Source organism: Myotis brandtii, unplaced genomic scaffold (assembly GCF_000412655.1).
Source record: "Myotis brandtii unplaced genomic scaffold, ASM41265v1 scaffold191, whole genome shotgun sequence".
NCBI lineage: Eukaryota > Metazoa > Chordata > Mammalia > Chiroptera > Vespertilionidae > Myotis > Myotis brandtii.
In genome coordinates, this window is record NW_005357115.1 from 4,067,016 (window position 1) to 4,082,516 (window position 15,501).

Consider the following 15,501-nt stretch of genomic DNA (forward strand, 5'->3'; position numbering starts at 1 on the left):
CAGTCTTGCCGGGAGGAGCCTGGGCCGGTTTCTCCGCCCCGCTCCCCGCCCAGGCTGCAGTAAACAGGGCCTGAACGCCCGGGCAGGGCCGAGTGTCTGAGGACAAGGCGCTGGCTTTGCTAATCACATCACAAGACCTTGAGCCAGGGCCAAAGTCGCGGAGTGGCGCGGGGCGTCCCGGGCGGGGGAGTCTACTGTGGGGACGGGAGGAAAGGCAGGCAGAGCCGCGTAGGCATGGAGGCGACTTCCCGCCACCCTGTTTGTCTCCTGGTCAGTCCGGCCTTTCCCAGACCTCCCGGGGATTGGGGCGTAGCTGCCAGCCAAGCTCCCCGCCCGCCGAAGCCTTGGCCTGGCGCACCCTCCAAGCCCTCCCTGGCCACTGGGGGAGCCGCGCCCCAGGCTCTGGCTAAAGCTTCCCTCGGCCAGGCAGGGCTGGGCACCGAGGACTCGGATGATGGACTCGCCCCCATTTCCTCTCGCCAGCCCCACACCCCTAAAGCCTGTGCCGGGGAAATGTTCTGCCTCCGGGTACGGGGCAGACACCCCCTCTAGCGCCCAGTGAGGCTAAAGCCGCGGGCAGTCCCACTAGGGCAGATAAGAGTCTGTTGCAGGACACTTGCCACTTCCTACCTATAATTATGCTGCCAAAAAGCTGGAGCTGGGCCCATGATTTTGCACACCTGGCAGCCTAGGCTGCAACTGGGCTTAAGGTGGAAGTCAAGGAAGAAAGCTCCCGGACCCACGCCCCCTTCCCGAATTGATCTTATTTCGCATGTTTTCTGCCCTCATTTCCATTCGGTGCTCATTTCCTCTCTCAGCTAACCTGGAAGGGAATGATTCCTTAGAGTTCAGCTTGAATGCAGTACCCAGTGCTGCACTCCCTCTACACCTACCCAGGGAACTGGAGTCTGGGTAGGGCAAAAACTTTAGGATCAGAAACTTAGGGCTTGAAGTTCAGACCCTGCCCCTTCCAAGCCATGTGGTTTTAGGCAAGTCACATGATTTTTGTATACCAAGGACTCTTTGGTACTTGAGTTTTCTGGTGAAACTAAGAGAATTCCTGCTTTACTCATTTCTCACCTTTGTCAAGGTGCAAATGAGTTGTTAAAGGTGTTTAAAAGATAAGTAAAATCCATCCTATTATTAAAAGCAAATTTACATAACATAAAAAAACAGAGGAAGCCAGGCCCCTGGACTATGGCCAGATGGCTAGAGGTCCACAGAATCATGCATGCAGAAATAGGGGCACCAAATCTTAGACTCGAGGATAGTGCCCTCAGAACAGGTGACTGCTTCATTCTGTTTTACATATATATTAGAGGCCCGGTGCACGAAATTTGTGCATGGGTAGGGTCCCTAGGCCTGGCAGGCGATCAGGACTGATTGGGGCCTTCCAGCTGCCAACTGGGGTCTCCCTTCCTCAGCTGCCTGCCAGGGCCTTCCTTCATTCCATGCCGCCCCCTGGTGGTCAGCACACGTCATAGTGAGCGATTGAACTCCCGAGGGGACTCTTTGCATATTAGCATTTTATATATATATAGATAATCTTTATTGTTTAAAGTATTATATATGTCCCCCTATTGTCTTTGGGTGACTGTTTCATTCTTATGACTGACCCAGCCTTCCCTGGCCCCTAGAAAGAGCTGGCTTTGCTAATCACATCACAAAGTAGTACTGCGGCTGACACTCCTAGAACCCTGGCTGTTCTGTTTTGTTCTTGGTTGAAATGACCCCAAAGACAATAATTTGAGGGTGGCCCTGACAGTAGGGTATTCTACAGTTTCCCTGGGAATCAGGAAAGTGTAGGATAGCCTTTCCCTAGCCACTGCTATTGGAGATGAGCAACAGGATTTCAGATACAAAACCAGTGACACATCTGTCCCTCCTGTCCTTCCAGGCTGTCCACAACCAGCCAAGATCAAACCCTAGGGTAATTCTGCCTAGTCAACAGCTATGTAAACACCCACTTTGCAGGCTTGGTAGAAGGATTCTGTAGATAACATATAAACATGCTATAGTTCATGCTTTGGTACAGAGTCCCTGCTGGTGTAAAACATTTTTATTATTATGCAACTGCTTGTATTTCATTTTAAATGGAGAAAAAAAGGGAATGCTGGACTTTGCTGGGGCCAGTTTCATAATATTCTACCATGGTTATCAGCACATCATGCCAACAATTCCCTGACTTCTCACCAGCCAGGCCTTCTCAGAACAAAAGAAATATTAGGTTGGCAACCTCCCATCAAGTGTGCGTGAGTCACACAGATGCCTAACCAGGAAATTAATTTAGGATCACAAAAAAACACACACCACATTTTGAGCTGAATGGTGCAAAACCAGCAAAGGAATCTCCTATTCTCGTTAAGACAAAACTTTGGACACTAAGTCAACTTTTCTCCCTCCCTAAAGAGCCATTTCTTTATACTTCTAGTGTGGCTGTATTTTTAGTGTTAGGTGGTTTTCTTTCAGAGAGAGACAAATTATACCTGAAATAAAAGCCTTTCTGCAGTAGGAAATGACCATATCAAACTCTCTCTTCTCTAAACTGCCTCTTCAGACCCTCAAACATCAATAATATAATTCTAAGAGACTGCTCACCTGAAAAGTATTTTAAAATATTTACAGATCCTAAAAGCTGGGCCAGGTTTATATACGATTGCTGAAATGGCTTTTTCAGATAACTAGGATGAAAAATGAATGTGGATGAGGCTATGACCCATCCAAGCTACGAATTTCAAGATAACTGCCTGAGGGTTACACTTACTCTGAGATAACAAATTAAAAATGGCAAGTCAATGAAAAACAGGACCAGCAGCAAAATGTATGCAAGAGTGACACCTGCTGGGAGTCTGAGGAAGAAAACCCTTAGGCTTGCTAGATTCAATCACTGAAATGGATCAATGTATTTTCTGGCTCCTAAATAAGAAACCCTTTGTTATTGTCACTAAGAAAATGATAGTAAACAGTGTAGGCATCAAATACACCATTTATTCTGGCTCTCCTTTCCCCAGGTTCCTTCTAACAGCCAAGAGGCTATGCTTTCACTGGGCAGCTAAATCAGGTATCCTAGCATTAGCACAAACACCTTTTTCTGGGGTAGGAGCTCTCAATGGCTCTTTTAATAATTAGAATGGCATGTGTAGGTCACTCAGGACTCACACATGCAGGCAATAAAGAAAACCCCTATTTGTATGAAGTTGATCCTTAATACTCTCAGGATCCATCCAACATTTGGAACATATTTCTGCTTTAGCTAAAATGGAATAAAGTTTAGAATTCTGACCAAATGGGCCGTTTGCCAACGAATCCAGCTCCTACATCCAGCCAAAAAAAAAAAAAAAGGGGGGTGGGGTGGGAATCATGTGTCAAAACCAAATTCTAAGCAGTCAATTCACAGAAAATGCAGGCTGGCTATGGCTGGACATTAGAGGTCCTGGGGGGGATGAAAAAGACTAATTCAGGCCCACAGGTGGCCTGCACCTGGGAACAGAGCAAATATTCAACGAGGTAGCCTCACTTCCTACAGTAGCTGCAATAAACCAGGCTGCCTTGAATGAGTGAACTGATGAAAAACTCCTCTGTAGAAAGACTGGACTCACAGAAGTCAGGGAGGTATGAAAGGCAAAAAAAAAGTGAATTTATGTTCAACATATTTCCTGCAGGTTTAGTGGGGACTAATCCACCCTCACCCCACCCCGCCCCCCTCACCCTCCAGCAAGTCTTCTTTCTTCAACAAGCCATTTCTGTTCCTGGAAGAGTTAACTGATTTGCTTTTGCTGGAGAGTCAGCAGCACTGAGAACTAGGGTGTCTTCCCCTTCCTTTCCTTCCAAAAAGGCCAGCAGCCTCAGGCAAGCCAAGGTCCTTTCCTCCTGAATGCGCAGTCTTGTGAACTCCACTGTCTTCAGGAACGCAGCAGGTGGTGGCAGCTCTTTGAAGAGCTGGGAAAGGAGGTGGCACTGCTCTGACGCTGTCCTTTGAAGATGACAGAGCCTCTCAGGGCTCAGGGGATGCCAGCTGGACTTGGAGAGGAGATGGTAGAGGTTCTTGTAGAGGTATTTCACAAAGATCAGGGTCTCAGCCCAAAAGTTGATTTCTGCTTTTTCAAACAGGTAGTCTTCTTCCACCTAAATCAAATGAAAAGCCAAAAGTCAACCTTACAGGGGATGCTTGCAAACCCCAGTCCAGATCAGAGTCCTACCAGGTGCAGAAGAGGCGTGTCCCCTCCCCCACCGGAGAGAGGGCCCACTCTGGCCTGTCAACACCAGCTACACACACCACTTGCAGCCTTGAAGGTCACCTTCTATTTTCACTCGTCGTACTTCTCTACTGGAGAGGAATTTTTTCCTCCAGACTTAACATGACCTTTGATAAAGATGTGTTTGTGGTTCCAAGCCAAGATATTTTGGGGGCCTGGTGCTGAAAAGGGGACCTGGACATGGGGGTGGGCCCTAGACATAAAGGTGCATCTAGAAATCAGAGAGGAGGGAGGAAGGGAACTCTCAGCAGCAGAACAAAGAGCAAACTACCAAACACGAGACACTACCTAGTCTCCGAGTATGAAATTAAATTTTTATAATGTTGGGGATTTTCAAGGCCATTTTATCACAGACACTTTATCTTGTTTCTCAATTTCCCATCAACAAGCTGCTTTTGAACTCTCAGCCTGCTGGTGATGCCAAGAAGGCCATCTGAGTCAGATACTGTGGCTATGAAGTTGTGAAGATGCTTTTGCTGCTTGTCTTAGTCTTGGTTTTCCTGTATGTTGACTAGTCCCCCACCTGAAGGGGCTAATAGTTTTCTTCAATCAGCAAATACCCTGGAAGGACCCTGATTCTCTGGAAATGTTTCACCTTCAGACCTCACCACATGGAGCCTCTGGCTCCTCCATTGTTGACTAATACAATTCTTCATAATTCAACTCTCAACTTCCAAGGAGCCTCTTTTAAAAAAGTCCTCTCTCCCCATAGACCCGAACCCCAAAAGCCAGCACGAGAGCTGCCCCAGCAGCGCCCAGCAGGCTGCCATGGTCATCCGGAAAGTTTCTGAGCATTCAGAAGCACGTTTCAGCAGTCGTGTTAGGCCGAGTTAGCCTGTAAGTGCTGTATCCTGTGGGTTTAGGACACTCCCTCCTCACCTCCACTTCCCCAAGACCCCAGGACTACCTGATGCTCGCTCTCCACACAGACCATGAGGTCATCGCCCTCTCCCAACAGCCATCCCAGCAGGACTGGGAGTGCAGGAGCTAGCTGGTTCCACTGCTGGAGCAGGTCACACAGCACAACCAGGGCCATATCCAGCGAGATGGAGGCATCCACCTGGCAGAAGGCAAATTCTGTGGAAATGAGAGAGGTGAGAAATGAGTGTGCTGCTCAGGGCCAACCCCGGGAGGCTCTGTGGGATTCTGGGGACATGAAGGGCCTCAGGTAACAACACCAATGCCACCAGCCTGGCAGGGAGGCTGGTGGGATAGGCTCACTAAAGATTGTTAACCCACTTCTGGGTCCTGCCGTCTACACAGCTCGTCTCTCAGTGTGGATAGGAGCAAGCACACCTGTAGGACTAGACGTTTAGCTCCCCTTAGCCTGCCTAGTGTAATTGGAAGGTTATCAGGAAAGCTTCCCACCCAGTGTCTCCTCTGCAGGCCTGCCACATGCCCAAATTCCATTGGGTTGCTCCTTTCTCCAGCAGCAAATCCCGCTGGGTACATACACAGAGAACCTCTAACATCTTAGAGCAGGGAATCAGAGAACTTGTTCTTAAAAGGCCAGTGTGTGTGTGTGTGTGTATAAAATATCTCACCCAAGGATATTTTTCCAACTGATTTTTTTTTTTTTTTTAGAGAGAGAGAAATGTCGATATGAGAGAAATTCATTGATTCGTTGCTTCCTGCATGAGCCCCAACCAGGGCCCGGGCTGGGGAGGAGCCTGCAACCAAGGTATGTGCCCTTGACCAGAATCGAACCAGGGACCCTTCCGTCCCTAGGCTGTCGCTCTATCCACTGAGCCAAACCAGCTAGGGCCAGACAGTAAATATTTCAGACTGTCACAACTACTCAACTTTGCTGAAAGTAGCCATAGACAATATGTAAACAAATGGTTGTGGCTGTGTTCCAATAAAACTTTATGTCCCAATAAAATTTGAATTTCATGTAATGTTCATGTCACAAAATATTCTTCTTTTGATTTCCCCCCAACCATCTAAAAATGCAAAAACTATTGTGTTACAGTTCACAAGCTGTACAACAGCAGGCGGTGGGCTGGGATTAGCTCAGATTTTGCTGCCCGGTCTCATAGTGACTTCGTCTTTCAGACACTTGTCTTCCTTGCTGGCTGGGTAAAGGCTGGTGAAAGAGGAAGTGGGTGCCTTGGGGAAACCATTGCTTACTTCACCATCTTGCCTGAGGCTCCTAAATATGGGTTTGAAGGGAGGCTCAGGGTGTTGACACTTCCGCAAACAACCTCGCCCCTTCTACCCCCAACCTGGAGGAGGTCTGAAGCATGGGACTGGAACCCCACCACCCAATGAACCTCTGTAGATCCATCCATGCTCCGGTGCATGTCTTTCAATAACACACTTTTGTTGAGACTTTGTCTTTCCCAAATCCACATTTCCAGCTCCAACTCACAGACCATTTGGCCTCACATTTCCAATTCCAGTCCACAGCTCATTTGGCTCAGCACACAGGGCTAGAAGGCTCAGCGTCTGGAATGGAAGGCCGAGTTCCCCATGGTGTGGGACCAGCCTGAGGCCTATTATGAGAGCCTATCATGTGCTGGGTCCTAAGTACTGTCTCTCCAGTCCTTCAACATCCTATGGGTTGGGTATGACCATACTTCACAGGTGAGGAATCCAGGGCTCAGACAGGTTAACACACTGTGACTGTGTATAGTTACAGAGCTTTACCAGTAAGTGGCTATAAAAAAAAATGAAATGGACAAGTTTCATGGTGTATGCAGAGCATGGATTTGGAGATTAGCACAACATTCCAGAGATCTCACTGTCTCTATGGTGAGATAAGCAGGGCCAGGATTACTTAGAGCATTCGGAGCAGAACCCTGACTCAGGAAGCAGCCAAGGGACTGATGTTACCACCTTCAGAGCCTCGAATCAACCCCCAGGACACCTTTCCCTTAGTGCCCCTGCTCCCCAGACAGCTGGCTCTGCAGCCCGGAACCAGGAGTTAAACTGGGAAACAGAAATAGAGGTGTGTAAGAAGGTGCATTCTGGCTGTAAGTCTGAGCCAGGTGTTGGCCCAGCCTTCACCTATAATACAATCCCTGTTTTTAGCTCTACCTGTAGTTCTCACCTGGTTTAGAACCTGTTTGGGGAGGAGGTAGAATTAATTGGCATCTTTCAAACCTCAGAATTAAACAGACACATGAAGAGCAGTACCAGGTTAAACACAGAGCAGCTGGGCCCTGGTGGGGCTGAGGGGACTGGACGCCACCATCTTGTGGCTGTGGGTGCCGCCATCTTTGAGGGCATGGTAGTCAATTTGCATATTCCCTCCTTATTGGCTGTGGGCACCACCATCTTTGAGGGCATGGCAGTCAATTCACATATTCCCTCCATATTGGCTGTGGGTGCCACCATCTTTGAGGGCATGGTAGTCAATTTGCATATTCCCTCCTTATTGGCTGTGGGCGCCGCCATCTTTGAGGGTGTGACAATTAATTAGCATATTTCCTCCTTATTGGCTGTGGGTGCTGCCATCTTTGCAACGATGTGAGGGTCAATTAGCATATTCCCTCTTTATTAGATAGGATAACAAACACTTTCCTTCTATTGAACCCTAATTGCTCCCACCACCATGAGGGAAGTATCCCTATTGAACAAATGAGGAAGCTATGCACATAACGGTTCGGTAAACAGGTCCAGGCCACACAGTAATGGTGGCACTGGGCCAAGGTGACCTGGGTGCACAGGCTGCCCCTAACCTGCAGGGAGGCAATGGAGAAACACTCCCTGCACCCTATAGAGATGAAGTCAGACTTGGTTTTATCACTTTTAGTCATTTAAAAAGCTCCCAGCTGAGGGCTATGTTTTGAGGTGGGGGAAAGGTAAAAGTTATAAGTCCTAGGTATTGTGGCACCAGCAGCAGGTCAGCTTATCTTGAAAGCTTTCTAGAAGATCTGCCCTCTGACTCCTTTTTTATTGTCTCCTTAAGGCAAGGGCTGAAAGCCCCACAGGGGAGACAACACTTTCACGTACCAGCAAAATCAGTGCCTGCAGCTCAGGCAACCCTGCTATTAGGTCCATCAAGGACACGTGCAGCTGACCAGAGATGCCACAAGGAAGGCCAGACAGCCACACCTTCCAGGACAGAGATCCTCCCTCCTGCACCATTTGGCCATGAATCATGCTTAGGCAGTGGCAGGAGAGTGATAGGAGTAACAGAGGTACAAGAGGAGAACTGGTGCATTGGCTGAAAGTGGATTCAGATGGAATTATAACCAGCCAAACACCAACCTTGCAAGATGAGGAGGAAAGGGGAAGGAAAGCTGGGAAGGGGGTGGGAAGATGATTAGTTGGATTTAAGTCTCCTGTTCAAGGGGCCAGATTCATCCCATCACATTCCCTCTTTTACTACCTTGTCCTGGACTAAGCTCAGCCAGAACAGTCCAGATCCCCTTCACAAGGAGGTTGAAGAGTAAGGAGAGAAATTTTTCAACCAACTATGAAGGCCAGCTGGGCTTTCCTAGGCTCGCTGGTCCATCAAGGAAATAAGAAAGCAAGTGACTAAGCAATAAGTGTGTCTGAAGAACCTGTTGTGTGTCCAGAACAGCCAAACAATTTAGAAAAATGTAACAAAACTAGAAGATTCACAATTCCAGATTTCAAAACTTACAAAGCTGCAATTATCAAGACAGTGTGGTAGTGGCATAAGGATAGACATACAGATCAATGGAATAGAACTGAGTGCCTAGAATTAGACCCTCACACTTATGGTCAATCAATTTTTGACAAGGGTGCCAAAAACCATTAATTGGGGAGAAAGAATAGTCCTTTCAACCAGTGAGCTGAGACAACTGGATATCCACATGCAAAAGAATGAAATTGGACCCCTACCTCACAACATATAAAAAAATTAACTCAAAGTGTATCAAAGATTGAAATTTAAGAGCGAAAACTATTAAACTCATAGAAGAAAACATAGGAGTAAAGCTTTGTGATCTTGTATTAGGCAATGGTTTCTTAAATATGACAGTAAAAGTACAAGCAACAAAAGAAAAGTTAGACTTTATAAAAACTGAAAACTTTTGTGTTTCAATGAATATCATTAAGAAAGTGAAAAGATAACTCATAGACTTGGAGAAAATATTTGCAAATCCTATATGTGACAAGGGTCTTGGATCTAGACTATACAAAGAATTCTTAAAACCCAATAATAAAAAGAAAAATAACCCAACTAAAACATGTGCAAGAGATCTTAATCGATGTTTCTCCAGAGAAGATATACAAATGACCGATAAGCACATGAAAAGATGCTTAGCATCATTAACCATCAGGAAAATGCAAATCAAAACTACTGGGATAACTATAATAAAAAAGACAGGTAATAAGTTTTGGTGAAGATGTGAAGAAACTGGAACTCTCATGCAGTGCTGGTAGAAATGTAAAATGGTGCACCCATTTTGGAAAGTCTCAAAGTTTCTCCCACTTTTAGGGATACAACTCAGAGAAATAAAAAACATGGTCCAAAGAAAAACTTGTACATGAATGTTCAGAGCAGCATTGTTAATTGGAAATGACCAAAATATCCACCAACCAATGAATGGATAAGTAAGATGTGTTACAGCCATACAATGGAATATTATTCAGCCATAAAGGAATGAAGTACTTGTAAGTGCTATAACCAGATGAGTCTTGAAAACATTATGCTAAGTGAAAGAAGTCAGATTCAAACAAACACATATTGTACAATTCCACTTATATGAAATGTCCAGAATAGGCAAATCATAGAGACAAAAAAACAGGTTAGTGGTTGCCAGGGGTTGGAGAATGGGGAAAATGAGGACTGTCTACTGATAGATACAGTGTTTCATTTTGGATTAATGAACATGTCCTGGAATTAGATAGTGGTGAAGGTTGCACAACCTTATGAATATATGACAATTTGTACATATGTACACTTGAATATGGTCTATTTTATGGCATGTGAATTACATCTGGGCTGGGGCATGGAGAGTATGGAAAGCTGAAAAAATGGCCTCCTAAAAGATATCCATGTCAGGTCCCTGGGACCTATGAGATTACCTTACTTGGAAAAGAGGTCTTTGCAGGTGTGATTAAGTTGATGACAGTGAGATGAGGAGATAATCTTGTGTGATCTGGGTGGACCCTAAATGCCATCACAAATGCTCTATTAAGAGAGAGACAGAGCAAGGTTTGACACCAGACACACAGAGAAGGCGATGTGAAGACAAGGACAGAGGCTGGAGTGACAAAAGCAAAGAAATGCTGACAGCCTCCAGGAGCTGGAAGAGGCGGGACTGGATTGTTCCCCAGAGCCTCCAGAGGGAGAGTGGCCCTGCTGACACCTTAATTTCCGACTTCTGTCCCCCACCCCCCACCAGCTGTGAGACAATACACTGCTGTTATTTTAAACCATCAAGTTTGTGGCAGTTTGTTACAGCAGCCACAGGAAACTAATACAGGGGGAATGAAGGGTAAATACTAAAGGGTGTGCTGTTTCTTTTCAGAGTGATGAGAATGTCCTAAAATTGTGTTGATGGTTGCATAACTCTCTGAATATGCTAACCATTGAATTGTACTCTTTAAATGGGTGACTTATATGGTATGCATATGGTATATCTCAGTAAAGCTGTTATCTATAATAATAAAAGCATAATATGCTAATTAGACTGGACGACCTTCCAGACGACCTTCCGGATTAAGCCGAGGTGCTGTGGGGCCAAGGCAGAGGCAGCGGCCGCGGCTGTAGGGTCTGAGCCCCTTGCACGAATTTCGTGCATCAGGCCTCTAGTAATAAAATAAAAATAAAACCCCACTCTGTGCCCAAGTTCCTTCCAGTTGCTGGGAGGAAGCCTGACCACAGTGCCTGCCTTGAAAGAGCTCACAGTCTACCTGAATCTAGACACACACACACACACACACACACACACACACACACACACACACACTCTCCCCCTAACTGATTTAGAAAAATGAATGTAGACAACATGAATGAAAACAAATAAGCAACTTAATAAGAGTAAAAAGTATGCACTTTTTAAAAAAAAGAATTGGGTAGCTTTCTTCTTTTTCAATTCTCTGACATGTTTTTAAAAATCGATTTGAGAGAGAGAGAGAGACAGAGACATCAATTTGTTGTTCCACATATTCATGCATTGATTGGTTGATTCTTGCATGTGCCCTGACTGGGGATCGAACCCACAACCTTAGTGTATTGGGACGACGCTCTAACCAACTGAGCTACCCAGCTAGGGCAAAGTGTGCACTTCTTATTCAGTAGGGTCACACTTCACCAAAAAGGGGTTGATAAATTAAATTAAATTTAGCTGGTTAAATTAAAGCTCAAAGTTTATAAAAATACTTGCATTTTGTTCACTTCCAACCACACCAAAGATTAAGAAATGGATTCAAACAAATATTACCCTCAGGCAACAAGGCCTGTGAAAAAGACCTGGTTCTCCCAGGGGCTTTCGGCTCGGGGAGGTGGGGAGTGGCACCCACCAGCTGCTGAAAGTTTCAGGGTACTGCTGTGACACCCAGTTTTGTGTGCAACTCACCGTCCTGCTGCTTATGGCTCCCTCCCAAGCTCAGCGGGACGGGACGGAGTGAGGTGCCCGTGGGCTTCACCCTGGCTGCTCCAGCATAACAAAGGCCTGTCCCTGGGGCGCTGGGATGTGAAGGGGCAACAGGGTGAGGAATGAGCTGAGTCCAGAGCACAGATGTTTTGAACAACAGTGTCTGGGCCACACTTGGCATTCCCTCTATTTAGCAGGGATTCCTTTGACCTGAACTGTGTTAGGCCTCTCCTGTGTAAGGTACAGGGTCAGCCCCTCCCTCCAAGTGAGCCCTGCCCTCTCCAGCACCTCCCCTGCACTCTGCCTGCTCCTCGGTGGTTCCACTGGCCTCCATGTGTTTATCACCTGCACCTCTTCCTGTAAGGTAAGTGCCTTGTGCTTTTTTCCTCTTTACAGGGTCACTTACCCCAAAACACTCCTCCTGGAAGGGGCAATGTAACCCTCTCTCCCCATCTCCCTGCCCTGCCAAGTGAGCTGTGAAGGCAGGCAAAAGAGCCTTTGACGGAGGTGGGGTACAATGAGGATGCCTACACACAGGGAACATCCTGTGGTGGGGGCGCCTGGGCAACGTGACACCCCTTTTCCATCAGCCTCCTCTCCCCTGCCTAGGCAGAGTTTATTCAATGGGTCTGCAGACACATTCCACATTCCTCAGCGATGAGCTCGGATCCTGCAATTTCTCTTTCCCTTTCTTTGAAGTCACTCCAGTTTTCTTTAGCTTATTTCACTACTGGAACTTCTTTCTCTTTCTCACAGGGGACTCTCAGCCTGAGCTTAAAGACTGACTAGCTCCTTTTGAGTTCTTCCTGAAGCTTCTCTGGCCCTTACTCCTCCTGGCCCCCCACTCCCAAACTCACACCTTTTAGCTTATTCAGGGCTTGGGGTGGGAGAGAGGAAGAAACCAAATGACTGATTCATTTCAGCAGAGCTGTCATGGCCGCAAGGCGCTAAGCTCCCTGAGGATGCGACCAGTCCAGGGACGGGACACAGAACAGAGCCTCAATGGGGGCTGCCCAGCTCCCCCAACACACTGGTGGGCTATAGAAGGTCATGGTGCATATGGTCCTGAAGTGTAACTGAACACTAGACATTTGAAATCATACAAGTCCAGGAAGATCACTTTTCTCTCCTGAGGGCTTTCCCTACTACCATGCCCCAGCCTTACCCAGAATCCAGAGAGCTCCCCTCCTCACTCCCAGGCCTCTACAGCTCCGAACAGAACAAAACCGTCCATGGTATATAACCAGCAAATCAAGGTCTAAATGACTCCTCAACACACAAAGTGATTTGAAGATGCATAAACAGTGCTCAAAATGTTCAGTGCCCGTAATTTCAAAGTTTCTGGGAAGTTTATATCTTGAAACAAAGTTCACTCCCGGGTTTCTCCAGGCCTTTCCTATCTGTCCCTGTGACCAGCATTCTCTAGCAGCCTCCCTGGAACTCATGTCCACCTTCGGAAGGCATCAGACACCACCTATTGCCCCAGCTGGGCCGATGGAAGAGGCGTGGCTAAGGCTGGAGAAGCCTGGGGTGAGGGGAGGGACGGGACAGTCCACAGGAAACCTCTCTTCAAAAACAGGCCAGGGAAGAGAGAACAATTCAGAGAAAACAGGGCAGTGAGGCTCTGGGTTCTTGGGCAACTAGAAGGGAGAGAAGAGCCCTGCTGCAGGATGGATTTACCTGGTAAAGGAGCTGTAGGAAGAGCATCTTGGGGTTAAGGATCCTGTACCAGAGGGTGGGAGGAGGGATTAGGAGGAAGAGGAACTCTGAAAAGGAGCAGGTTGTTTTTGACCTTGAGGATGTTTTGATCTTGCCATGAATGTTACTGGTAAAAACAGTCAACATAAAAGTAAGCTGACAATGGCTAAATAACACAGAATAACATTCACAGTAACTGACCAAAGTCGTCATTTTGTTAGTAACACTAAAAACTGCAAATAACGATTACAGCAGCAACACAGGGGGATGTGCACACATTAAAACTGACCGTCTAAAACTGGGGATGGTAAAACTCTTACTGATTAAAATCTTTGACCAAAAATCAACTCTTCATTGTTAAATTTACACCTATTTACTTAAGAAAATAAGGGAGCCCCAGCCTGGTGGCTTAGCTGGTTGGAGTGTCCTCCCATACACCAAAAAGATTGTGGGTTCGATTCCCAATTAGTGTATATACCTAGGTTGCAGGTTCGATTCCTAGTCAGGGCATGTATAGGAGGCAATCGAGCGATATTCTCTCTCTCTCTCTCTCTCCTTAATAAACATATCCTCAGGTGAGAATTAAAAAAAACAAAAACAAGAAATAAAAAAAGGCAAAAATCCTTATTAAAAAAGAAAATAAGGGAGAACATTCAAAATGGTTTAATTGATCTACATAGAAAATAGATTAAGGAATTAAATTGGTTTGATGGAGCCCTAACCGGTTTGGCTCAGTGGACAGAGCATCAGCCTGCGGACGCAAGGGTCCCAGGTTCGATTCCAGTCAAGGGCATGTACCTTGGTTGCGAGCACATCCCCAGTGGGGGGGTGTGCAGGAGGCAGCTGATCAATGTTTCTCTCTCATCGATGTTTCTAACTCTCTATTCCTCTCTGTAAAAAATCAATAAAATTAAAAAAAAAAGAAATAAATTGGTTTGATGGAGTTACACAGGAAAATGTTTCTTTTTGTGTGTGGTTTTTTTTGGTTGTTGTTGGTTTTTTTTTGGTTTTTTTTTTATTTTATTAATCTTCACCCGAGAGTATTTTTCCATTGATTTTTAAGAGAGTGTAAGCGAGGTGGAGAGACAGAGACAGAGAGAGAGAGAGAGAGAGACATTGATTGGTTGCCTCCTGCACGCGCCCCAAAAAGGGCTGGGGATCGAGCCCGCAACCGAGGTACATGCTCTTGACCAAAATCGAACCCGGAACTCTTCAGTCCTCAGGCCGATGCTTTATCCACTGAGCCAAACCGGCTAGGGCAGGAAAACATTTCTTGATGAAAATTAATCAAAGTTGGTATAATTCAGATTAAAAATTTATATTTAAAGTTACATAGCATTTCTGAATTTGGTCCTCACTCAAGAAGTAGTGGTTGGCCTGCTTCCACAACCTTCCTGTCCCTAAACTCGGGGCCTCTCTCACCTCTTGTCTGACTCTGGTCATGTGCGCACTGCTCTGAGCTCCTTGGGTCTCTCCGAAGCTCTCTCCTCTGCTATTCCTGCCCTTTCTTCTCAGTGGCATTTGTCTTGCCCTCACCTCTGTACCCACAGTTAGCTGTTCTGCCTTTCCATCCCCACTCACTCCCAGGTTTGCCCAGTCTTCATTTGAGAACAATGGTAACCTTCTAACCAGCCTCCTTGCTTCCTGTCTCGTCATCCTCTCCAAGCCATTCTCTACCCTGTGGTCAGGGTGATCTTTCTAAAGCCTCCTTAAAAGCCTTCAGTGGCTCCTCAACGCCTGAATGTTCTAAGTCTTCAGCATGAAAGGCTCTTTCTGCCTGGCTCCCTACGCCATTGTTATAGGAATAGGTAAGACCACAACTCTCTTGCATCATTTCTCCATCACTAGAGCACTGGCCATACCAGCCACATGTTTCAGGTTCACACCTTCCTTCATTCTGGGCAATTGAGTTTCTTTCTCACTAAATTCTTCCCCTGCTTTACAACAATATTTTCTAGGGGCCTCACCTCTTCTCAGTACCTCACCTCTTCTCCACCCCCCACCCCCCCCTCCCACCCCCAACCCCACCC

General features: G+C 46.4%; 1 protein-coding gene across 3 annotated transcripts in view; it reads right to left on the bottom strand.

The window, feature by feature from the left end:
• Positions 1-2,022: 2,022 nt before the first annotated feature.
• The window catches only part of THADA (thyroid adenoma associated), a 296,168-nt gene continuing 282,689 nt past the window's right edge, over positions 2,023-15,501 (bottom strand). For all 3 annotated transcript variants that reach the window (XM_014538458.1, XM_005864760.2, XM_014538457.1), the window contains exons 37-38: positions 5,164-5,333; positions 2,023-4,125 (exon numbers count right to left, since the gene is read on the bottom strand). In XM_014538458.1, coding sequence (XP_014393944.1) covers positions 3,730-4,125; positions 5,164-5,333 — 566 coding nt within the window. In that variant the 3' untranslated portion in view covers positions 2,023-3,729. The remainder of the gene's footprint in view (positions 4,126-5,163; positions 5,334-15,501) is intronic.